Source organism: Cyprinodon tularosa, unplaced genomic scaffold (genome assembly GCF_016077235.1).
Source record: "Cyprinodon tularosa strain WSP-4 unplaced genomic scaffold, ASM1607723v1 ctg343, whole genome shotgun sequence".
NCBI classification, from domain to species: Eukaryota; Metazoa; Chordata; class Actinopteri; order Cyprinodontiformes; family Cyprinodontidae; genus Cyprinodon; species Cyprinodon tularosa.
The window spans coordinates 1,577,223-1,604,059 of record NW_024039056.1 but is presented as its reverse complement, the minus strand read 5'-3'; the positions used below and the strand labels follow the sequence as shown (position 1 = coordinate 1,604,059).

Sequence of the window (26,837 nt, the reverse complement as noted above, 5' to 3'; positions counted from 1 at the left end):
AAAAAAAGAAATCATGTCTTTGTGTTCTTCTATTAAACAAAATCCCTATAAATTGTAGCAAGATTGAAAAATAAACAAAACGACTCTAAGATGTGTTATTACTTCTTTAAGGGAATGTGTGTTTTTCTCCAGGAAAGAGACTTCAGGATAAGAATTATTCTCCCTCCAGACCTCCAACTAAGGAAAGCCAGGTATGAATGATGTCACCTTTATTTGGTAATAACTGTATTAAAACCAAGCATGGATTCATATGCAGTGTTTCCTCCTTAAGTCTAACCAAAAACGACATATTTGCTCCTAACTTTGTCTCTGCAGGCTGCACTGCTGCTGGCAGCTAAAACACCTGTTGCGTGAATATGAGCCCATAGTGAAGCAGGTAAATGTGTAATCAGTTGCTCTTGGCATCACAGTATCAACTGAAACCTTGTGTCTGTCATCTCTGATTAATATCTTGTCATTTCCTTTGTATTTATCGCCATGTCATGTTGCCTTCTTTTTGCCCTCCTATTTTTTCCCCCCTCTGTGTAATTAACGTTGCCTGGAAAATGTCCGCATTTGTTACGTGGGTCCCTCAGGGTTATTTGGATGAGATTGATATTTCACCCTGGGCTGCAAAGTTCATTATTTTCCCAGCCTTTAAGCTATCATTAATTATTTAAGCAGGTGGCAGCACACATTAATCACAAACACAGTGTTTGATTTGAATGGCTGACTGAAGAAAAGAAAAAATAGATAGTGCCACTTCATTATACCTTCATTCAAGGATGTCTTTTACACAGAGGCTGCTGCAGTCGACCGATCTCAACAGTTTCATTCTGGAGTTGAAGACTATCCTGGTAAGGATGAGGATGACTTGTTTATAAAATCATCAGCAACAGAAGCTCCCCTCTGACCTTGGAGGATCTTAATAATATTATTAAACATTCCTATGAGCATTCAATTGAGAAATTAGTTAGATAAAACTGGCTTTATTGAAGTTTGGCCTTTGCAGAAATGATATTGTTGAATAGGTTTGAAGTGGTGTGATTTTCTCCTTTTACACGTGTGTTGCAGGAAGTGGCTCTAAGCCGATGTCCCGAGGGTCGCTCCATCCCGCCTCCTCGATATTATTCCCAGCTTATCTCAGAGATGGAGGCTCTTGGATGGGATAAGTGAGTATAGAAACATTATTAAAAGGACATTAGCACTGCAAAAAAAAAAAAAACACACATCAATGCATGTTCCTTAAAAACATATATATTGCTTCAAGGTACTTTAAAGAAAAAAAGCAACTTAAAACCAGTTCCATCCAGTCACACAGACATACTCCAGGTCAATAACATACATTGCTAAGTGATTAGTTATCAAACACAGCAGTCTTATTCAGTTTATTATTCAAATGACTTACATGTAGCCACAGTGGAAAGAAAACCCTCCCCCCTTAACGGGACGAACCTCATGAGCCACAACTGACTGAGGCTTTGAAGAGACAGAGCATGCAGAGAAACACTGATCCAGGTGTACTTTCTAACCCCATTAAGGCCCCGTCCACACGAAGTCAAAACGAACACGAAACGCTAATATTTTCCAGAACGTTTGTCGTAAAGACTGAGACGTAAAATAAATGTGATCGTCCACACGAATGCATGAAAACGCTGCAAAATGTATGCCAGGCCTGTAAGTGGCGCTGTGGTGCCAAAGCAAAAATAGGCGACGAAATGTTGGGCATGCGCACTAATATTTATACATGGTTGCCCTGCGGGTCCATTTTCGTGTTTCAGTCAAATTCAGATGCTGAACTATGTCGTCGATATTGCTCTGTTCTTCCTGGAGATATTCCAGAAGAAGAAGATTCTGTTGTAAGCCCGACAGCAGGGTGAGTAGCATTAGCAGCAACGGCGCCATTGTTGTTGTGATACTGGTCGTCATAGCGTCGCCTCTAAACACGCCTGCGTGTAAAAAAAAAAAAATGCGGTTAGAGCTTAAAGATGGAAACGTGAAAACGGCGTTTCAAAATCTTCCCACTCTGAAGGCTGAATAAAAAAAAGATCGTTTACAGACCCCCGAAACGCCGGCTTCGTGTGGATGAGAGGCTGGTTTGGTGAAAAATTTGTGCGTTTAGGCCAGGGTTCGGCTTCGTGTGGACGGGGCCTTACACTACCCTTGAAAAACCGTGCCGAAACCGGTCCGAGCTCAGTAACTCAGATAACTTATCGTGTGTAAATGGAAAGCAAACTGAACTGAACCGAGCTAGACACAACCGGACCAAGCTAACTGCAGACCAGTTCCAGAGGTGGGCTCGGCTCGGTTTTTTCCCTGGCTCGGTTCTCTGATAAAAAGAGCGCATGAGCAGAACGCGTCATCTCCGTCTGGCTGCACATCCCGATTCACACTCCATTTCAGTTGTTGGCGGTAATGCCCCTCCAGAAGTTGCTTGCCAACCAACACAAAACAGAAGAAGAACAACAACTATAAACAACAATTGCAATCTTCTCCACGCAACATTCTGATTACCTTGATTCCCTCCTTCTTCGTCTTTTTCTTGTGTTTTATGACGGTTGGCAATCAACTTTTGCTGCATTACCGCCACCAACTGCTTGATTTCCTCCGTCAATACTGGCAGTAATACTGCAGATCGTCACTAGGAGGCGAGGAGTCGAGGAACCGAGATAGCGTGATGTGTAAATGGTCGTCAGAACCAAGCTCGGCCTGGTTAACTGATCCGAGCTCGGACCGGTCTCGACATGGATTGTTTTTTCAAGGGTAGTGTAAATGGGGTATCTATGTACAAAAAAAAAAAGTTAAAATGTGAAAGGATTAGTAGCTCCTTTAATGGGTTCATCTAGGAGAGAAACATGAACAGATACGCTTAGTTTATAAGATGAAAGAGAGCCCATATAGTTAGTCACAGTGAAGGTCAGTACAGGGTTAGTGCTGATATAGCCTTTCCAAGTCAGGGGCCTTCGGTCATTCACACAGTGAGAAGCCAGGCCACATTGCACAGGGGCCAACTGACCTTCTGACCCTAAATAGTAGGCAATGCCTACTGATGGTGTCTTTCTTATGATCAAATGAAGGGTTTTTCCCAGCATATTTCAGTGTAGCGCATACTCAACTAATTACGAGAGTAACGGCCCTTTTACTCACATCTGGGCTCCCAGGGCTCTGTCCAGCGCATTTTAACACAAACTCAGATCACACTGAAAGTTGTCAAAATTAGGCTGATACACTGAATGTTAATTAGAATATTGACTATGGAAACTGTTTTTAAACACTGTTCTGTGTTTGTAAAAAAAAAAAAAAAAAAAAAAGGAATGGGTGGTTTGTGGTTCCAGTCAAGTACAGTGGTACCATGGTCTTTAAAGTATCAGGGCTTTTTGCTATGGCATAGCCGTGTTCAGGGCTGAATAAATTCATTATCTGGTAGCATAGGGAAGCATGAGGTGCTGTAACATTTGCTGATGGACAGCTGAAATGTAAATATATTGATGTAATTTTTGAAAACTTAGAAAGCACTTTAATAATCTATGTTTTTTTCTGTTTTGGTTTCATAACAAATATAAACCCAGGATATCCTCTAATTTTAATTAAAAAAAAAGAAATAATAATGTTTCTATCAACATAGTTTTATTGATAAAGCTGCATTTAGCTGCATTATTTTACTTTACATTGATGTTCTGATATACCTACACAGTGACCTATTGCTACTGTATTATAACAGGTTTAAGGTTTTATGGAGCTGTTCAGTTTCTAGAAAGAAGAAGAAGGACAAAAAAAAAAACATCTATTTAGAATAGCCTCAGGGTGTCTCAATAATTGCAATGTGTCCCAATAATCACATACCCATTCAAAAACCGATTATCAAAAATATTTGAATAATTATAAACTTATCAATGAAATAACCAAACATTTTTCCACTTATATATCTGTGAAATATTACAATTAAAATCAGAGTTGCTCAGATCAACCGTCTCAAGTTCCACTGAATTACTTTGTTAATTTCTTCTGTAGAGAACTATTGTTTCTAACAGACTAAACTGAGTAATAGTGAAACAGTTTTTTTTTTCCATAATGAACAGCATGTTAACATGGTTCCATTTCCTACTTACATGGTCCCAGGACACCATGGACGTAATTTGTCTGTGGAATTGCTTGCTGATGGAGCATATACTGTTAAGTGAACCCAATATCAGCTCTTTGTTTTTCTCTCTTTTAAGAAACTGACTCTGTATCAACAATGGAGGGAAAAGTTACAAACACATTACTTCTTAAGTTTCTTGTTTATTCCCCAGAGGAAAGATCAAGTTGGTATGTAGGAAATCTCCACGAATTCACAGCTAAATAGAGCAATCTTTTTTTTCCCCCTCTCCCATAGCTTTCAGTAACATATCACTACATTAGCGAGAGGTTCTTAATGACTTCCTTATTTTTAGTTATTGAGTTACAGTTAAATCCAGGTCGCCTTTAATAAAGCTCAGCTCTCATGCGCTGACAGGCAAAGCTAACACTGTCGTCAGGAGAAAGCAGTTAGCAGGAAGATATGTGTTCTCCCTCAGCTCGGATTAATCCTTGACTACCACACTCATTTTCCACTTTCCTATTAATGACCACGACTGCAATTATGATATTAGCAAAATGCAAATGGTTCTAATTGAAGACTCTCAGGTCTTAATAGGGTATGGGGGGGTGAAGGTATGCTTAATGCTAGAAATGGGACTGACATCATTTTCTGTGCGGTGTTACGGTTAGAAAGCATTATACACAGCGGGCCTCAATCTCCAAAGCACTCGAGATTTGCTTAGCGTCTTAATTGGTATGTGCCGTGCTAATAGCCACTGGGGGTTTCAGCTGTAATTCTGTCTGCTGATTGGACCAGGTAAAGTGAGTCTTCTCTTCCCCCTTCACGTGTCTCTGTTTGGCATTTCATAGTGTGGTCATCTTGTTAGAAAAACCTGCAGTGAAAAATACATTAATTGAAAATGGGGTCAAGTAGGTCAGCTTCTATCTCTTGGTTCCACCCAAAATGGGGCCCTGATGGCTTGTGGGCTCATTATTGGCACAGCTGGTGCTCTGTGGTGACAACCTGTTGGAGAACATGCAGAGCTTTCTGTTCTCTGATTGCAGTGTTATCACTCGTCACACTGTGTTGGTGGTTTTTAGAGGCCCCCCAACAGCATAGCTCTGCTGGCCCTGCTAGGCCCACCGCTGAGGGCTTCAGCTCACACTTCTATTGTTCATCTTTGTTTTTCTTACATTATTAGGCCAGCTAATAAATGACTCCCCCAAACCTGTAATATAGAAGTGATCACCAATAGGATTGGGAATTCCCATGCTACATTCTGTAAGTAATGAAGTTGTCCCGCGTACACACTAACTCTACAAACCCGACATATGAATCTTTATGCTGCGTGAACTAGTGTATAGTTCTTGTGCACTATATTTCTACACACCGCAGCTCTCTCTTCCCATCCTGCATGTCTATTTTGTGATACGACATCACAGAATGATCTCACTTTTCATAAATCCCGTGGTTAACATGCACATGGTGCAATCATAGCATGGTGTAGATGTGCCTCACATTGCTGCAGAGTTGCAGATGAGATGGTGTCATCAGTCGTCCTCAGGAGAGGTCCGACTATCATGCTGATTCCATCAGGGCTAAGCGGGGTGGCAGCAAGCCCCTGGAATCTAGGCCGGGAGGCCCTGAAATGGAAAGATGGAAATGCATGTTTTTCATACAATTGTTTACTAAGGGGCATGAGATTTTTTTTTTTTTATTTGTTTAAACTGTTCTTTTTTTAAAGGTGTAATTATTGATTGTTAAGGCAAAACACTGGCTCAAAAATAATTTTGTGATTAGACATAAATAAAAGAAAAAAGGAGGGAAAGGGAGCATCCTTAGAGGAGACTTAAAAAAAGAAGAACAGATCTACATTGAATGTGGGATGTAGTACTGTATCAGCCTATAAGATGGGCGTGAGTTTTAATGTCGGTAGACACCAATTCAGCCCACAAATGTGTTACATTTAAGAGGTTTGAGGTCAGGTTTTTTTTTTATTTAATTGCATTTTTTAGGAAAGTTATTGTTCTTCACAGGTGTCCAAGTGTTAGCCATGTATCACTTCATCAGGTAGTCTATCATCTCCATGTTTCTATTTGCTTTGTGTAAGGCTAGGATGTGATTTAACATCAATACACAGCCGTGCTTCAAGGTTTACATACCCGCCCATTAAATATCCATCTGGACATTCTTCATAAAGCCTGAAGCTGAAAGCCTCAGAATTAGCAAACTAAGCTGAAACGCTGAGATTGTGGCAGAAAACAGACCAGTTTAACTGTGATCTTCCACCCTCTGTCTGGAGTGGACATCTTGGCCGCTTTTCATCTGAGGCTTGTTGATCGCTATAAAGGCATTTGGTCGAGCTTCTATGGGACATTTACCCTAAATTAGGTTTCTATGTATATATATATATTTGATCAAATGCAGCTGATATAGTCTTATAGAACTAAATTCACAATAAGTTTAAGACATCCAAAGCATGATCGAACAATTGGACAAAGAATGGGCAGAAAGCTAAGATCCAAAATAACAAAGACTGGTCTGCATAAAATCCAACAGGTGCACCTTTGTTTTTACAATTAGGGGAAGTTCTTAAACCAAAGAAAAAAAAAGAAAGGTTTAATTAAATCATGTAAAAATTTTGACAACAATTTATGAAGGTACTGTAACTGTGGCTATTTGCTATGAAATACAGCTTTTGGCTCCTTTTGCCATTCTGCGGTTTTATTAATAATAATATTTACTTGGAAGTCATATGAAGAAGAAAAACTGCCATACTGTAATTGGCTCTGCTGCAGATTTTAGATTTGGCATTGGTTTCTTAAAAATCTGGCTGGCAAGCTCTTAAAATTTTCTCGTTTATGGTCGTTTTAGTCCCAACAAAATGTCCTGAACATGAAAGGAATGTCTCCTCACTAAGTTTTACAAAGAATGATACTTGCTGGTTTATACCTCCTAGCATCATTCTAACATTGTTAGAATATATCTTGAAGAACAGTTTGCCTGTCGTCAATGCTGTCAGGATGAAGCTGTTTGCTTTCAAAGTGTTGATGTGGCTTTTGTAATGACTTGTGAAAACTGTTGCCCTTCTCTGTGGCTTTGAGTGCAAACGTGTGGGAGAACAGACAGTTTTTATGAGCTGTGCCCGAATGGCCAGCATCTCCCATCATTCCATCACTTCCCTAAGTGTGTGTCCGAACATTTATCTCTAGCTCCTCCTATAAATCTCGTTTCGATATACAGCTCTGTCATTTTCCTCACAGAGCCTCCACTATAATGTCCTGTAAATCTGGACAACGGATGTTTGGGACCTTTTTCTGAGATCAGGCCTCAGTAGAGCAGAGGTAGACTTCTGATTGGTTATAACTAGTTAAAACGATCCCTGTGCCATAAATCTAACAGCACTGTTGGCGATTAGTCACACCAACTCAACATTTTGTCCTTAGCCCCTCAATAAATTATAATTAGCACATGAAAGAGAATCTGATTTATAGGGCAACTCAAATTTAAAGTCAGCCAGAGACGCATTATTTTCTGACAGTTTAAGTCCTCTTTTATAAATGCAACAGCCGCTGTGATGTAGTGTTAATTTGTTTCTTGGCAAAGTGCTGGTTCTAGTGGCCTATTCAATCATTGGCATTGCTGTCTGGAGAAGTATGGGATTTAATTTTTTTTTAGGTCTGGATAAAAGTGGAAAAATAGAAGGTCCTTACCAGGTTGGTTTTAGCTTTTTTTTTTTTTTTTTTTGCTTTTCTAAAACAAAATTGCCTTTTCTGTGATCAAAAATAACTTCATATGACTAAGCTTTTCTCTTTCACATTTTTCACAACAATTACCTGGCCTCACCTCGCAAGCTGGGCCGCTGTCATTTAAAATCCACCTCAATTGTGGGGTATTTGGGGCAGAGAAGGTATAATTCTGCTCTGTTCCTCCTCAGGATGCTTTTCATTGACATGGACTTCCAAACACTGAAACTGGGTGCTGAGGACTCCTCTGGCAGGCAGCACGTTCTCACTGTTAAACTCAAAGCAAAGGTGAGCCACTAAATGCAACAATCACAGGAACTTTACAGCAACTTGATCATAGTCGCTCCATGAATTGTTCATCATCCAGTGGAATACTGCATGGTGACCTGTGGTGAGTTCAAATCACAACAGGCCAACGTCTCCAAAACTGCGTACAGGGAAACATTCATTTAGATGATGGCAAATCTGTGATTTACATCTGTGGCGCTAAATGTAGGTCAGACTGGAAAGGATGTGGAGAGAGATGATGACCTGCTGTGACTGAGATGTAGCTCAGATAATGTATCTCTTTACTAACCTCAGCAGGATGATAGAACCTTCCTGTGTGCACAGAGAAACCAATAAATTTACAATAATCTGCATAGCTGCTGCTGCTAGTCATTGTTTTCATTTCCCATTTAAAGTATTTTATTTACTTTGATTTTGTTGGCTCAAAAGTCAAATGTCCGTCCCTGACCAGGTCACCGGTTGCTGTTTCGATGCATGACTTATACCGAGCTACAGAAGGAAAATCTTTGGCTTTTTTCCATTATCTTAAACCTCAGCCACTGAAAATATGCACCCTTTATGAGCCTTAGCAGCTTTGGAAATCCATCCAACAGACCATATATGTTATTGGCATTTAGTATTTCTGTACGTTGCGCTTGGAATATAATAAACTATTAAATGTTGCATCCAAACACCCCTTTTCAGTTAAAAATTTTAGATATTTATAGTTGTGATGACCATTGTGGTTTGAGATGTTGAGTATCTCTGAAAGAGACATAAATACTTTGTGTTAGTGGCTTTTCTTTAGAAAAAATCAGCTGATTTAGATTCTAAATTGACTATTTAATCACTCTTTTTTTTCTCAGGGATTAAACGTTTTAAATTCAAAAGGTTCCCTTGTTTTTTATTACTTAATGATACAATATTAGATTTCCTTACAGCTGCTGTGAATTGTTCTTTGACTAGGTTAAAAACTTGATTTAAAAAAATTTACAGCTCCTTATTTCATGCATTTAAGCTTACAAAAAATCTTTCAGGACTTTGAAATGAAGTTTATTTAAAACAAAGATAAAGAAATGCTTTTAAAAAGTTTTCTTTCATCATTGCTCAAAGTCTGGTGTAGGGGCAATGGAAGAAGTTTAGAATGGGCTGCAAAGTGAACATGGTGAGATGGTGCTTACCTAAGCTGGGATGACGTCCACTGGGGATAACTAGGGACTGTGAGACCCCACATTGTGCCCACCTGCCCACCTGGCCCTCCCCAGCCCTCTGGCATCTCCTGGCCTCCAGCTGCCTCCCCCAAATCCAGCGCCAGGTCATTCCTCACCAGACACAGCTTTGGAAGAAGGAATACTGGCATGGAAACATGGAAGCTTGGATGGCTAGGGAGTGAGGGAGGACTGGGAAAGGACAAAGAGTTTTGTGATCCTGAAGGTGAACAGAGAAAAACGGTTACCTCATGTTTATACACCTAAAGTTTTTAAAAAAACTTCTGCAGTGGTTTTACCATTATCTTCTATAACTTTAATAAAGTATAAACGACTGATGCATTGCTAAAAGATTATAAGGAAAGTAGGAAATAGCATTTTACTAAGTGCTGTACGTAAAATATTGGAGTGGAGTTGTGCATAGAGCCCATTGTTGTAGTCTGTGATTATTTATACAGCAGTGACTGACTGTCTCTAAGAGCAGAGCCTACTTCCTTTGAGTTAACACCTGGAATAGACAGAGACAAATTTTTTACTTGTGGTTAATGATTAATAACTTAGATACCAATGTATATTGGCACACTGACTGACCTACCGCCTGAAGACAAATGTCCGGCTTTCCATTTATTTAAATTATGATTATTTGATATGGACATTACATATACATTGGAAAACCACATGTACCGCTTACTGTAGGTGTGTTAGCTCGAGTGCTAGTTTTCAACACCAGTCCATAGGGAGCTTTGAGAACAAAGTTACAAGTAAACCATTACACGATAAGATTTTTAAAATATTTAATCATTTTCAAATTACAAGAGCAGTGGATTAAAGAAGACATTTATACATTAATATTGACAGGCTTGAGTTGATGGTCTTATTGAGACGTCTGACAAGAAGAGAAGAAAACTGGCAACACTTGATTGTTCACACATTTAAAAGTTAATTTAACAGAACTAAAATGTATGAAGGTTTTGAAAGTAAAACGCTTTGGCTTCTGTATTATGTCACAATGATGACACCTTATAGGTTTCTTGTCCAAGACCTTAACCGACTGATTAGAAAGAGAAAACATTGGATTCAGTGTGTGATAGATGAGAAACGATCATAACATGTACTTAAAACGAGGCTGAAGAAAAAGGCAACTTCTGATAAAATGGAAACAGTTCAGATTAGATTGAACCTTTTTGCGTATTTATTTTTTACTTGACTTTGACGTTTTAAATGTTGATAAAACACAATACCAGATATTTGGTGTTGTTTCCTGATGTAACCATTTGAAAGTTAAAATTATCCAGAAAGGTATTATCTGACCTCATTTGCTTTGAGAAAGAGAAATATATTGAAAGAATATTCATATTATATAATGTAGGGAAACAATCTGATTAATTGTGATTAATCAATTATTGAAATAACCGTCAACTAAAGTAAACGATTAATCATTAACTGGAGTATAGAGACTCTTAAATATGCTTTTAGCTGTCAGAGCAACCCAATTAGAGCAGTAATATAAAAATAGTAAACAATATAAGAACATTTTACATTTAAATTTTTAGTTTCACCTGGTTTAATTTCGTAAAAAATCTTCTTTAAGGAAACTTTTGCTATCCAATTATTAATCGAAAAAAGAATCTACAGATTAAAAAATTTGCAAAATAGTCGTTAGTTGCAGCCCTAATTTAATGTCAAATGTGAATATATAAGCGGATTGGAGATGTGGACTCAGACGTTTGTTATTTTGCCCTGCAAGGCTGTTTTTTTCTGATACATAAATAACTGTCATCAGCATATAGCTGACAGTTGACACGCTGATAGCAAACCAGCAGGTCATTTATATACATTGAATAACAAAGGACCTAATATTGAACCCTGAGGCACCCCCATGTCATTAGGACAGAGCTCAGATTAAACTGCGCCGAACTTAACACACTGCTGCCTTCCTTCTAAATGAGACTAAACCATATAATGGCTGCAGCCGACATCTTAAATTGCTGTAATTTTGATATTAATATACAATGATCGACTGTATTAAATAATTGTCTTAAAAATACTGCACAAAAAATACGGCCTTTGTCCAGTGAGGTTTTTAGCTTGTTTAGCAGTTAGTTGTTTCTGTGTTGTACTGTTGTTTGAAGCTAAGCTACTGAGGATAAACTTTGTATCTACAGGGAGGATGGATCTAGGCCTGTATCGACCTGTTAGGTCATTGTCACATCATTTGTCGTTATATCAGCAGTTTTCCAGCTCTGTTGGAATGTGTTTGTCTGTATTAAAGATTCACCAAGGGAGTAACAAGATCTAATAAGTTACTCACATGTTGCCAGTTGAGAATTATGGCCTCAGACTTTGCTGAGTTTCTTCTCATTCGAGCCACTTTTGCTGCAAACTGCATCAGTGTGCCCTAAAGGTCCTGACTCTTGGAGTGGAACGATGCTTGGTCAGGGGGTGTCCTTTGCTTTCACGGAATAAGGATAAACTTTAATATGCAGTGTTTGGTAAAAGATAATCAGGATTTTAGAAATGCTTTGCTAAAACGAAGTTTGGATGTTTTATAACAGATTTCATAACAGAGTCTCTTTACTACATCCACAGCATCCAACAGAGGCTCCTGACTGTTCAGCTGACCTCCCGATCCCTTTGGCCATCACCTGGACACCTCAGGTACGCACATGCACAGATCTCCTCAAAGCTTGCAAAATTAATAAAAGCATAAATATGTTAAATGACATGACTTTGTTTACCATATATTACGAATCAAATGATTTTACATCTTGAGGCAGACAACACAAAGCTGTACATAACAATGTCACCAGGTGACTTTGAACCCATTTAACTACTAGGTTAATGCATAGAGAAATCAGCGCTCCTTTGGATGTGCCAAAATTTTGCTCAGCTAAGCCAAAAAAAAAGTGATCAACAAAGTCTTTGGATCAATGGAAGAGCACTTCAAATTTAGCACAGGGTTTCAGTTAATATAACTAACTGGCTTAAAATCTGGGTGTCATGATGGATTTCTATCACCTTAAGAGCATCTCTAGGATTAAAGGACTAATGATCAAGCAGGATCTATCTAGAAAAAGGAATTCATGCATTGATCTTTAATAGAATTGATTACTGCAGAGGTGTCCTCACATGCCTGCCCAAAAGGCAGATCAGACAGCTGCTGGCGATCTAGAACGCTGCTCCCCGCGTCCTCACTAAAACTAAGAAAGTAGAGCACATCTCCCCAGTTCTAATATCCTTCCTCTGACTCCCCGTACTTCAGAGAGTAGACTTTAAAATGCTTCTTACTCTATAAATTAATGGATGTCTTAGCACCAAATTAAATTATAGATTTGTTGTCAGTCTAGAACTGTCAGGTCTTCTGGCTCAGATCTGTTCTGCAAACCCAGAACCAAACATGAAGAGCAGCTTTTAGATATTATGCTCCACTAATCTGGAACAAAGTCCCAGAAAACCCTAAAACGTAGCTGCTTGAGCTGGGTTTTGTTGCTTTTTACTGTACTATTTGAAGATTATTATAATTTCAGTTTTTAGTCCAACTCTTCTTCTTTAATTTATCATTAATTGTTTGATTACTAATTTTCTTCTAATCATTTTTTTAATTATTCAATTATATTATCTTTAATTATTCATGGTTATTCATTATTTAACTAACTTTATGCCACTGAAATAAATAAACCTGCGTTAACTAGTCCACTGCTGCGCAGATGCCAATAGGGTGTGATGGTGAAGAGGCTGTAGTCTAAGCCGAGCAAGGCCAGTTGTCCTTCTACTTCCTCAGCCGATTTCATATGCTGCCACTGGGATAATGATTTAACAAATCACTGCTAGATCATAACAGTTAAAGATCTCTGCCATTTTTAAATGCATGAGTCCAGTGATTGGTGTTTGCTGTTAAAATAGGGCCTCACTCTGGAGCACAGTGGACTTGTTTTTAGATCAGCTTATTGCCTCAATAATAATGTTTTTGTGTGTCTTTCCCCACAAGACTATTAAAATGTTATCTGATTCTCTCAAACCCAATATCTTTTATTATCTCATTTCATGAACTGAATGTATTTGTACACCCCTGTAGTTTTCTAAGCCATGTATCGAGTCCTTTTGTGCAAGGAAACTGAAGAGCTCCCGAAAAATCCTTGAATCATTCTGAGTCATAATGTGACGATACGCGTCTCCACCTGCTAGATTAACACTTTTTCTTTCAGCCCTTCAAATTAAGTCGGCTATAATTGCTGTAAAGGTGCTTTGATGTAGAACCAGCTGTGGGCTCTTTGTATCCCTGTGCTTCCTCGTTATTGTGGTTTGTCGTCTTCCTTCTTTCATCTCTGTCGCTGCCTCCGACTCGGTGTCAGTCTTACTCTCAGACACTATATCGGAGCACTGGACTGGACTGTTCTTTCTGGCGTGTAATAAAGTCCAAAACCTGATTGCAGAGTGAGGAGTGCAGAGCTGAGCTGAAATATGTCATAGACGCTGTTAAAAGAAGCCAGGGAGGCAGAGAGTTGGTGGTTTTTAGGAAGAGACGCTTGATGTGTGTGTGGGGGTGTGTTAGCTGATACATGGCAGGCGTACAGTGAGGACCAGCTTAGAACAGCGCTACCGTATGGAGCCTGTCTGCCTGCTGGGCCGTTGATGGATCTCTCCCACTCGGCGACATGAAGCGTGTGTGAGTGTGTTTGTGTGTATACATCTATGCGAGTGTGCATGGTTTTAACTGTGCCAAGAGTGTGTTGTGTGTGCGGACTTGTGTGCAGGGGGAAGGGCCTGTCTGTCGGCAGCCCTGACATGTTCATTTGAATGAGTAATTATTGCCTGCTCTGTTACAGGGCCAAGATGTGCCACTCAGTGCGTTTGTATGGAACAAGATGTGGAAGGGAAATAAACCTGTGTGTGTGTGTTCATGTCCTTTATCCTTGCAGGTTCTACAGTTTGTCAACCACCAGAAACTGCATATGTGTAGATAAAGGTGGCGTATAAACAATTATGCATTAAAGATTCATCTGCAGGATTCCAGTTTAAAAATCTGGAATGGTACCAAATTTGACTTAAAGGAATAGTACACCCAAAACATGATTAGCCTTCATTTTCTACTCACCCCCATGCTGAACAACACTCTGGAGTACTTTTTTGATATCTCAAATGCATCTGGAGATCTGGGAGGCTTCTTGCTGTCTGCTGACATTCAAATAATGGAGGTCTATGGTGACCGAGACAGAAAGGTCCATAAAAGTCCACAAAAAACGTGTCAATATTCCCCCATACTGCTCTTCCAATGTATTCCAAGTGTCCTGAGTGGGTAGCATCCAGAATTTACTCGAAACGAAGTCATTTAGAATGTTTTCAGAGCATAAACAGTAGTGTATAGGATTTCCTGAAAGCGCACACATGCGCGCTCACGACGCTACGGAAGCCGGCAGACCAAACCAGCGCATTCAGCGCGGCAAAGAACTCATGCTCTTCCTCAACACTGAAGTCCTCAGACATTTTTCTTTCGTTGTTTCTTTCTTTGCACAGGTAAACAGCACATTTCTTCTTCTACGCTTGCATTATCGGCAGAGCAGACGCTGAATGCGCACTTTCATCTGGCTTGGTCTGCCGGCTTCCGTAGCGTCATGAACGCGCTGGCGCGCGCTTTCAGGAAATCCTATACACTACTGTTTATGCTCTAAAAACATTCTAAAGGACTTCGTTTCGAGTAAATTCTGGATGCTACCCACTCAGGACACTTGGAATACATTGGACGAGCAGTATGGAGGAATATTGACACGTTTTTTGTGGACTTTTATGGACCTTTCTGTCTCGGTCACCATAGACCTCCATTATTTGAATGTCAGCAGACAGCAAGAAGCCTCCCAGATCTCCAGATGCATTTGAGATATCAAAAAAGTACTCCAGAGTGTTGTTCAGCATAGTGGTGAGTAGAAAATGAAGGCTAATCATGTTTTGGGTGTACTATTCCTTTAAGGGCTTAAGCAGGTCTGGATCAGAGCGGGAAAAATCTAGAAAATGATTTGCAGCTCTGTGTTTGATTCCCTGTCCTGTCTTATCCATCAGTTTCCAAACAGCCATCCATCCACCATCAGTAATCTGTCCATGCATTCATCCATGCGTTCATCCATCTGTATTTTAGTCAGTTCATCCATCCACACCTGTTTTATCTGTCCATTCATTTTTTTCACACCCATACATACAAAAAACTTGATGCTCAAAACTGCAGTGGGTTAAAACATTGATCGCTCTAAACTCCTGACATTCTCCCCAAAGTCTAAAAACATCACTAAAATGCTTACCTAAATGAAATTAGAACCATTTCGAGATGAAATACATAGAAATTATATTCTATTTCACTTGGAATTTATTTTTATTGTCATTGTATATGGACAGCAACTAATATATGGACAAATAGTCCTATAGATATAATTGAGTATTTTGGAATCATTTGGACAGTTTTTTCTATGGGTATGTTTTGGGATTTTCTCAATCAAATAGAATAGAATTAAATAGAATACCATTTTAATCTCATTCTAAAAAATACAACAAAATACAAAAAATGCCTCCTTAAAAAATGCATCACTGCCAACATAAAGCAGCAAGGATAAAACCCCCCAAAAAAGCAGACAACTATTCCTTACATTGTGATATTGCTCCAATCCTTTTAGACATATTGCAAGTTGGATGTTTTTTTCCCAATAGAAGCTCTTCTTGAAAGGGTTGATTCTATTTTTTAAAGCTCTGTTGCTTTTCCCCGATGCTAACAAGTCAAACAGAGCGCGACCTGGATGTGATGTCCTTGATGATGTCATGCACTTTTTTGAGGCAGTGGAAACTGTGTAGGTCTTGCAGTGTTTGGAGAGGGCAGCTGATCATCTTCTCAGCAGTTCGAATGAACCTCCGATGCACTTTAATCTGAGCTGCTGTACTGCTGGTGTAGCACACATTGAATCTGTATGTGTAAACACTCTGTAGAGCATTGATAGTAGGACACCAGCAGTCACTGCTGGGCCTTCTTCAGAAGGTCCTTTAATGCACACTCACAGGAAGGTGATGGTCAACTTTTAGACATTTTGGTATCTTTACCATTGATGCAATTGGGTCCAGGGAAACCATAGATGGATGAATGGTTGATGACATGATAATTTTTTGGCCTTTTAGTGAGTCACTGAAGCTTTGTAAGTTTTAGGACCCCACTTTATATGATCCATACCATCCACTCATGTACAACTAAACATGCGGTTATAAGAAAGTTCCTCCTTTTCTCTTGATTTGAATACTTTTATGCTTCTTCTGTGATCTTGTTTCCACTGCAAAGGCAATTAAGACATTAACAGAATTTCAGATGCAAATGAGGAAATTGAGTCAAATATCAGGAACAAGCTGAAAATAACACAGTTATGAATGTTAATGGGTTTTGTGTCAAAATTATAAAATGCAATAACTGATATTCATGTTTCCTAGCTTCTCAGTACATAAGATAATGAAAGTTTCTCTAAAAAAATGTGCTTCTTAGGTTATTGCTGAGAAGATGAATAGCTGAAAAGGGTTAAAAGCAGAGAAACGTAACAGCATCTTCAGCATTTCTGCTCTCAGAGCTGAATAGAGGTCAGGGAGAGACATCATTGATAGATAAAGAGAACTGATTGAGACAGCCAAAGAGCAGCGCTCAGCTCAGACTCAGCTCCTTTTATCCTCTGCTGCAGCCTTCAGCTCTCAGGTTCTTCTCTGATCGAGCAGGAATTTAAGTAACAGCTGAACCGGGCCTCGAGTAGTTATCGTGGGCTCTAACTGTAATCATGGCGCTGACATTAATTGGGCTGTAATTGCTGAGGCTCTCAGCACCTGGACGAAGCTTAATTGTGTGCACTGTGCTGGCACAATGACCCATAATTTTTGGTTCATTTTTTTCCCCTCATTTTTTTTCGCTCTCATTCCATCTGCATTGCTCTCCTGCACCTCTATCAGCGTCTCTTTCAGTGCTTGTGTTTATATGTGCACGCTTAATGCAGCTTGAGTTGCTGCTGTTTTTAACCGACTGGTTTTAACCGCTCTTATTTCTTTTTTCCTCTCAATCAAAAATGTCACGGCAGAAACTGTTAGCCCCAACATGCTCCTCAGTGTTTAACTTTGACTAAATCTTATGTACATGTTTAGTGAAGTGTGTCTGTTTTAGCTTTGACATATGTGTACCTGAGCTGTAGATATTTTTAGTTGTTTCAGTAGAATGCAGCACTTTTTCCCTGATCCATGCTGTTTGTGTTTTTTTTAGAGTACTCTAGAGCAGCTCCACAGCCAGTTCCTGCTGGTTCTGGAGTCCCTGACAGACTTCTGGGACGTCCTGGATGAGATCGACAGAAAGACCTGGGTTCTAGAGCCAGAAAAACCCAGCCGTTTTGATACAATGAGACGGATTGCAATTGGTTAGTGTAACACTTCCATTTTCCTGCAACTAATCTAGGCAAATTGCAACATGATTATTGTAGTAAAGAAAGAACTGACATAAAAAACATAATTTGAAAGATAGCTGCCATTATTCTCTTCACTTTCCCAGTGACACATTTACCTCTATACAGATCTAGGCTACTTTAAATCACTGTAATTTCCATAAACCGACCATTCTCACTGTTTATTGAAAACCAGAGTCACAGCCTTTCCATTAAGTTATTTTTATTTTCAGGTCAGCTCTTGACCTTCCTGAAAAGTTTAACATTTTACTCAGAAAAGGAAATTTTATTCATGTAGATGTTGCCTCAAGGCTCCTGCCTAGCCTGGATAAGTCTAAATTTAACTTCATTATCTTTTTCAGGGCTGAATAAGTATTAAAAATAACGTTATTTTAAGAGTTCAATTTCTAATCTATTCTCTAATTGTTGTTTTTACGTTTTACCCTCTGCTCTTACATTCTGATTTTCTTTTCTTCCCTAATCCTTTCTTCTTCACTCACACCATTTCCTGTGACCATATTCTTCTCTTTATTTGTTTGGCTTTACGTTTTGGCTCCCAAGATTCATTTTTTACTCCCTTCCATTTCAATCTCTGTGTTGAATTATTTCATGTAATGCATTGAGCACAACAATTGATCAACATGTTTCATAATTACACTAATAAGTAACAATAATAAAGCAAATAAATAGAAATAAAACACAGGGATTACGATTTCTTAAAACTATTTCAAGTATCATAGTCAGTCAAAGGCTAAAAAAGACTTTTTAATATTTTTTAAATAATTGTGCTTTGAGCAGAACAGACATTAAGGTATTCCACACTCTTTAGGTGCCACAGCGAATTCTTTACCACCTTTATTTTTGACTTGCGTTTCAAAGCATCAGAGAGAAAACTGGCTGGTTTGGCTCAGTTCTATTTAAGGTTTGTGCAGGTTTTACTACATCAGGTAGCTAGGCTGGCAATAGAACATTTCACACTTTAGAATAGTACAATATTAAAATCACTGTAAGGACACAGGGAGCCAAGGAGGAAACATTAGGTCTGCAGTTAACTGTTCATGCTTTGTTGCATTAGTTAAAAGATGATCCTGAATTATTCGTAGGCTGCATGGATGATTAATCTGGCCCATTTTTTAGAGTTTTACAGTAGTTCAGGCTAGGTGATTTTGCCAGAAATCAAAATTGCAATTAATTGACAAATATTACAAGTTTATTTTGAATTTCTTTGCACTTACTACATGTGTGTAGATGTTTCACTAGACTCCATTGTTGCAGGACTTTACTGTACCGGTAACCTTTGTGTGAAAAAGTTCTTACTTCTGTTTGCATGCATTGATCTGTGAGCTAGCTAAAAAATCTTTACTGTGGTATTACTGCCACCTAAAGGACTGGAGTTAGATCATTTGGTCTCTTTCTTCTGTTAAATGTAACGTGACCATAATTGAGTGCCTCTGTGATTTGAACATTTCGATTTTATTGCAAATGGAATTAATTACTTAGCCCTAGTTTAGATTAGAAAATAAAGCTTTTATAAGCTTCTTAAGATTCCTAAAAATGGGATGAGGCTTTATTTTGACACTGAGTTTTTGGAAAATCTTTTGGTTGAAATTAAAAAGACATCTTTCTGAGAGTATGAAAATATTAAAAGGTTAGGTTGTTATTCTGAAAGTCTGTGGACAGGATGTTGCCTTTTTAACCCCACACCTTAAGGGGGGGTCATCTCACTGATGCCTGTAAACATCAGACCATATCTGTGTCCAGGGAATAACGTCTCGATCAAGGTGGAGGTGGATCCGAGGCACCCGAAGATGCTACCAGAGTGCTGCCTGCTGGGAGCAGATCATGGTGGGTTGGAATCCACAGACAGTAACACTGTGCTTTTACTACATTACGCTCCAACAGCTGACACAGTGTATTAAAGCATGAAGCGATATCTCATTAGGATTCAGTTTTTAGGGAACTGCTGCTGCCTCAGGGTCATGTGCATGCCCAACATCACAGGAACATCTATGCCTTGGAGACTAAACTCAGGCTTCAATTACATCGATGTTTAATAACACTACTGTCTCCAGATGAGTGTTTTTCTAAAGCTCAAAGTCGTTATGATTTAACAACAAAAAAAAAGTCTGGATTTATGAAAACAAAGGGATAATATATATCCCACCAGTCCTAAGTCTTAAGTTCACCTTTTCAAAAATGTAAATAATGAAGTTTGAGCATGTAGCTTTGAAATAATGCATAACACTTTTTTCTTTTTTTTTCAAGAGGCAGCCCATGAAAATCAGCAAAACCGGTAATAAAAAAGACCATTGGCCAGTTACTGTATTACCTAAACCTCAAAAGTATAATTTAATATACAGAACAACCGCAAAAATCAACTTATATAGTTCTGGGTTTGATTTTAAGGGTGCATTAAAGGATCTCTGATTAATGGTATCCCATATTGCCTTCTGCTATTTATCAATATATGACTGTGATTCTGATTTGGCTGGTCAGTGTGCCTAAAAAAGTGCTGCACAAATTCATTCCATTTACTGTTAATGTTGCAAACAATTGTTTCCATTTTTATATCACCAATATAACTAGTTTTGTGATTTAAAGCTCTAAATTAACAATCATAATCTACGGTTTGATTAAAAACTGCAATATAAAGTATTTTACTATCTAAACAACTGGTTGCAGTAAAACAGAGATGCCTCCATATTTTTTTCGGAAAACAGGCTCTATGGCTAAAACTGCAGCTGTAATGCTTGGACTATTAAGTAAAAAAAAAAACAATAGTCACTGTAATTAATGTTAGTATTAAGCCACAATAATGTGTTAGGTTTATTCTTTTATACATCATGTGCATTGTTATTTTATTAGCCAGATTAGAGAGAGTAGAGGGCCTTCCTTCACATTGTGGATGTCACTGTGTGTCAGGAGGTCATCTAAATAGGACAGCCTTCTTGTCTTTTAAAGATACACAGGATATGGGCACATCTTGGAGCCGGACTGATAGAGGAGAGCTATCTGTAATCCTTGGGCATGGATGGCGTTTCAGTTTCTGATACGGACAGTTCAGCATCCACCTGATCCAACACATAGACTCACGAGGTATAAGAAGGAGAAGATGACCTTGTTCGGGGCTCAATCTTTGCCGGACGCTCGCTGACGTTTTTTGAGCCCACAGCTGTGCAAGCTCCAAGCATTTTTCTCTGTCCTGTAACGACCTGATATTGAGTAAACTGTTACGTTTTTACTCCTGTTTTTATAGTCCTTTTTTTACATGGTTTCACCCAGTTTGAGTTAAGAGTAGTAAATAACTTGCTCCCAGGAAAGAACCGGAAGGGAAGTCCCGAGGCGCAACTGGCTTCAAGGGGACATAGCTTCCACATTTAACAAATGTAACTTAATAGGTTATTGAGTTTAGAAGCACATGTCGTCCTTTGCTCTTACAGAGAAAAGCAAAAATAAAGGAATACTTTTGATTCTCTTCAAATTTGTCCCAAACACTTTGTTGCAGATTTATGCTTTGCCACTCACCATTATCCACCTGTAGTTTTCTGACAATCAAAGGTCCATGACATAACCGTATATATATATATATATTTATTAAGAAATAAACTTGGTTAAAATAAACTCTGGATGTTACCATGTTAATTCACTCTATTTTCCTTTTTAAAAATATTAATTACTTTAGTTTAATAGAATAAATATACTGATCAAACTAAAGAAAGCCTCTCGTGCTGAAGCCATTTTTCATTAATACTTTTCATTGCTTTAATCAGGACTGGTAATTACTTATTAAAAAGAAATTTCCATTTTTAATTACTTCTATTTCTTGTGTAAAACCCCACAGTACATTAAAGAAAACACAGAAAGATCCTCCTTCTCATGGCTACCTGTTTTCAGACAGACTGTTTGTCGGTTGTTGTGTGCCGCCATGTCATTTTCACAACAAGCCGACCAGCCATGCTTTGAGCTTCAGCTTTCTAGTTAAGTCTGTGTCAATTGTCGACCATTGTTTCTGTAAACCCAAGGTCATGTAACTCCTCGCCTGTTGCCTAGCAATGCAACACAAAAGATATTAAATGCACGCACGCTTCAGACACCAAGACAAGAGGCGACCCTCAAATACGGAAGGTCACGCAGAAATATTGCTTTTTGCATGTAGGAAAAACAAATATGAAAGTGATGAGGGGCGCATGGAGACGGAGCTCCCTGAGGAGCGAAGGTTCACATGTGACAGTGATGGCTCCATCAGAGGGTGTGCAGAGGGCCTCTCTTTTGAGACAGACTCATTTTTTTCCCCCCTCGGGGGTTACGGACAATCCTGGAGGATCTGCAGGTGCTTTGCATTTGGGATGACAAAGTTCGACTTAAATCTAAGGCTGTTACTGTCATCCGAATTCACACCCAGAACAAAGTCCCACCTTTTGTCCTGTTGTTGCAGTGGTGACGCCGCTGAGGAACAAACTGAACGCCAACATGCACATGTGGTGAGTTTTGCAAATCGTCACCTAAGCCAGCTTTTCTTCTCCAGGTCATCCATTAAGATATTCTTTTCACACTTTACTTTCTATTCATACATGCTGATGATTACATGTGAAACTATAGCAATGTATTAAGAACTAGTATATTATGAAAAACATCAGTGTAAAGGCCGTAGTCCGGCTGCCTTTACTGTTCCTCCTTTTTTTTTCCTTTTTGCCCTTTAAATTCAATGTTTGTTTTTCTGATTTATTTAGATTTTTAATCTGTTTCAACTGGTTTATTACAATAATTTGTCTTATTCTGCTGTGAAAAAAACATTTAAAGGCGGCAGACTGACTGGATATAAACTCACTGACCATAAAGTAAAGCTCAGTTGTTTTCCTGAACATGAGAAAGTAGGGCTTCCAACTGGTAATAGCAAGGTGTACCTAATAAAGTGGCCTGTGAGCCAGTAACATTTCTATGTCAGAGACCTGTTTGCTTTAGAAAGTCGAAGTAACCTTCAGCTTTACATCCTTAATTTACAGCTGGACAGGTTTAACTAGGGGAGCAGAATTCATGGTTCCATCAGTTTTATGTCTTCCAGGTCGTTTATCAACTAAGCATGTATTTGATGCACATTAAATAAATGTTTAACACTTATTTTGTACTCTATAATCAATTTTGTTATCATCTTCTAAATCTATTATTTTTTAAAAAGGATTAATATAACAAAGTATCAAATTAAATAATGAAGATATTTCTTATATAAGTTACACATATCATCCTATATCTGCTTTTAAATGCATTTCATCATAATGTGATCTGAAATAAAAACAAATCAGGGAATTAAACACCTATTAATGTAAGATTGAAATTAATCGGTTAAATTCCAGGATCTTTGGTCCTCTTAAAATATATGTTATCTGTTTGGTTTTTTAAGTGTAGATATTTATATAAAAAACATGGAAAAAGTTGCAATTTTTCAGCAAACTCTGAATTTCTGAAAAAAAAGGGCTTTATAAGCCAGAAGCTTTTTTATCTTTATTTTTGTTCTAATTTTTTCATCACGGTTCTTAACAATTAATCACATTCACTCTAAAATCCAAATATCTAAGAAAAAGCCTTTAGACTTCAACTGGACCCAAGACTTTGGGGTTCAAAGCTGAGATGACAAACCAAACACATTTAAATAAGGTTTTTTAATAAAACTCCGAAAAACCAGAGAGAGTTAGAAATGTTTGATAGTAACACAAAGACAACCAGGAGTTAAAATATGATAGGAATTAGGAATTGTTGGAAAGTTATACAGGGAATTTTAGTGTAGTTTAAAGGAATAGTACACCCAAAACATGATTAGCCTTCATTTTCTACTCACCCCCATGCTGAACAAAACTCTGGAGTACTTTTTTGATATCTCAAATGCATCTGGAGATCTGGGAGGCTTCTTGCTGTCTGCTGACATTCAAATAATGGAGGTCTATGGCGCCCGAGGCAGAAAGGTCCATAAAAGTCCACAAAAACGTGTCAATATTCCTCCATACTGCTCGTCCAATGTATTCCAAGTGTCCTGAGTGGGTAGCATCCAGAATTTACTCGAAACGAAGTCATTTAGAATGTTTTTAGAGCATAAACAGTAGTGTATAGGATTTCCTGAAAGCGCGCACATGCGCGATCACGACGCTACGGAAGCCGGCACACCAAACCAGCGCATTCAGCTCGGCAAAGAACTCATGCTCTTCCTCAACACTGAAGTCCTCAGACATTTTTCTTTCGTTGTTTCTTTCTTTGCACAGATAAACAGCACATTTCTTCTTCTACGCTTGCATTATTGGCAGAGCAGACGCTGAATGCGCACTTTCATCTGGTTTGGTGTGCCGGCTTCCGTAGCGTCGTGAACGCGCATGTGCGCGTTTTCAGGAAATCCTATACACTACTGCTTATGCTCTAAAAACATTCTAAATGACTTCGTTTCGAGTAAATTCTGGATGCTACCCACTCAGGACACTTGGAATACATTGGACGAGCAGTATTGAGGAATATTGACACGTTTTTTGTGGACTTTTATGGACCTTTCTGTCTCTGGCACCATGGACCTCCATTATTTGAATGTCAGCAGACAGCAAGAAGCCTCCCAGATCTCCAGATGCATTTGAGATATCAAAAAAGTACTCCAGAGTGTTGTTCAGCATGGGCGTGAGTAGAAAATGAAGGCTAATCATGTTTTGGGTGTACTATTCCTTTAATTTTGCACAAGGCAATTGATTCATTTTGTTGTGATTTATTAAAATAAAATGTTTAATATATATATATATATATATATATATATATATATATATATATATATATATATATATATATATATATATATATATATATATATATATATATATATATATATATATATATATATTTTTTTTTTTTTTTTTTTATCTACTGAGAGGCTGGTTGAAACATTGGGCCAAATCTGTATTTTAAGGGATGTGTAGCTCCTCAGCAGTCATTCCATAATTATTAAAGCGGGCACGAGTTCAGCTGCTTGGAGAAAAATCTGATAATCACTCAGGGGTTTAGGTGGAAAAAAACCAAAAACATAATTAGTCCTCATTTTGATCCTAATTTCACCACAGGTTGCAGCATTTGCCCCAGAGCTCAGGAAGTTCTCTCTCCCTTAGTCCGAACAAACAAACAGACCTTTTCATTTTTCCTGGTTGTGTAGCAGTGCTAAAAGTGTCCTAATCATCCCTCAGTGTCTTTGCAGCCTCATTTGCATGTGGTTAATTAGTGTGTGAAGAAGCTGTCTGTGGTTTGCTGGCAGGAACCCGGACTCCAGCGTCTTGAACAACCTCCGGGATGTTTTGGAGATTGAATTCCCGTCACCGGCCACCCACGAAAAATCTGTATGTCACACAGATGCACCCTCTCCATTTCAAACATGTCCATTCTCATCAGGATTAGCTCCAGGAGCTGTGCTTGTTCAACTTTTAAGCGGGTGGATGTACATGTCTGCTTTTTTCTTCCTATCCATTTCCATATTTTTCTGTGTGTTTTGGTTTGTTTTGTTTTGGTTTTTTTTTTGAGGTGGGCACAACTGCTCCTTTAATTGGGCTGTTTACAGATAAGATCATTAGAATAACAAAGATGGCAGAATTCTGTTCACTATCAAACCGCTTTAATCATACTAAACCATTTATCTCCTTTTTCTAAAGAAAAAAAAATCATTTTTTCCCCTCCCATCTCTGCAGATGGGTTGAAAGGGCGTTGTGTTTATCTGCTGTCGCCACGGTGATTAATGCTTCAGCTTCATTAACATTCAGAGGAGTGCAAAAAAGTTGAGTTGACCAGATGTTGATTTTTTTTTTTTTTTTTAAACCTGCCATCCTCTCTCTTAATGGATGGCTCCAGGGGAACAGAAAAAAAAAAACAACAACCCAGAAGCATCTAATTCCAACAAAATGCAAAGAGAGATTTTCCCCTCGAAGGTTTGATGGTGAAGCAGCAGCACATAGTGCAGAGTCAGTGTTGCAGGTGATACTTGGAGGCTGATGTAGCATGTTTGTGCTCACAGACTCCAGGGGTAACCAGAACCTGTTTGAAAGCATCACTGGTCACTTCTGCTTTTCTGTGTGCAGAGTTTTAATATGGAGTGCGGCATCTGTTACTCCTATCGACTTGAAAATGCCATCCCAGATCAAGTGTGTAATGACCCCCGATGTGGGCAGCCATTCCACCAAGCCTGTCTTTATGAGGTATGAACACACTTTATCACCATAGAGGTTCACCTGCAGCAACAAGTTGCACCCTAAAGTTTAAATGGACATAGTCATACTATCTGACATTTTTTCCCACTCCAGTTGCATACAAACTATTTTCCTTTTAATTACTGCCTCCTGCTGTTGTATTATTCGTATTATTCTGTACATTTACAATAACAGTGAGTGACCAGAGGTATGATACTGTGAATGTGCACTGGGGGGAAACAAGGAAGTGAAGTAGCTTAATTAGTTAGCACCTCTCAACTGTGAAATAAAGAAATGTCCCAAATCTAGTTTGAAAAACATTTTGTTTCGAGAGGGATAAAACTGGAATAGTGCTCGGATTACAGTATGATCGCGTTGTCTGCAGGTAGTGATGTCGCTGCGGAGTTGATACTGATACTAACGATAGCAGTGCCATTCCTAGTCTCTAGTTTCTTGATTTCTGTCTATATAATTTGTATTTTCACATAAAAACAAAATAAAAGCTTCAGAAAACTGCTGCTGAAAATGCCCTCAGCAGATATCTGAACAACCTTATGACAATGATTTAGACACGTTTATAGAAATCCTCCAATTTAGTATTTTAGAAATATTTACTTTAAAAAAAAAAACATAGAAAACCAAGAACATCAATCAATGCAAATGCTATAATTAGACTTTAACATATATATGAATATATTGGAAATATTTTGTAATGGTTATTGAATAAAATTATATTGCATATTTTAAATTATTGTCCATCCTTATGATAGACCAACACAAAGTAGTTGTAAATTACTTTTCCTCTGTCTTTTTGGGAAATTTTCAGATGGCTGCAAGTCATCAGAGGTTGGTCTTTAGATGGTTCCCTGTCACAAGCCTTTGCAGAACTTGGTGGCATGATGAAGAGGATGTAATTTAAAATCATCTGTTCTGGCATAATGCTA

The 26,837-nt window shown here is 38.4% G+C and overlaps 1 protein-coding gene across 1 annotated transcript in view; it reads left to right on the top strand.

The window, feature by feature from the left end:
- fancl (FA complementation group L) overlaps positions 1-26,837 on the top strand; it is a 30,561-nt gene that overhangs the window by 1,480 nt on the left and 2,244 nt on the right. The window contains exons 2-12 of the mRNA XM_038294725.1: positions 133-191; positions 316-376; positions 780-836; positions 1,054-1,151; positions 7,977-8,073; positions 11,850-11,918; positions 17,524-17,674; positions 19,460-19,543; positions 22,134-22,179; positions 24,972-25,053; positions 25,786-25,902. Of these exons, the coding sequence (XP_038150653.1) occupies positions 133-191; positions 316-376; positions 780-836; positions 1,054-1,151; positions 7,977-8,073; positions 11,850-11,918; positions 17,524-17,674; positions 19,460-19,543; positions 22,134-22,179; positions 24,972-25,053; positions 25,786-25,902 (921 nt within the window). The remainder of the gene's footprint in view (positions 1-132; positions 192-315; positions 377-779; positions 837-1,053; positions 1,152-7,976; positions 8,074-11,849; positions 11,919-17,523; positions 17,675-19,459; positions 19,544-22,133; positions 22,180-24,971; positions 25,054-25,785; positions 25,903-26,837) is intronic.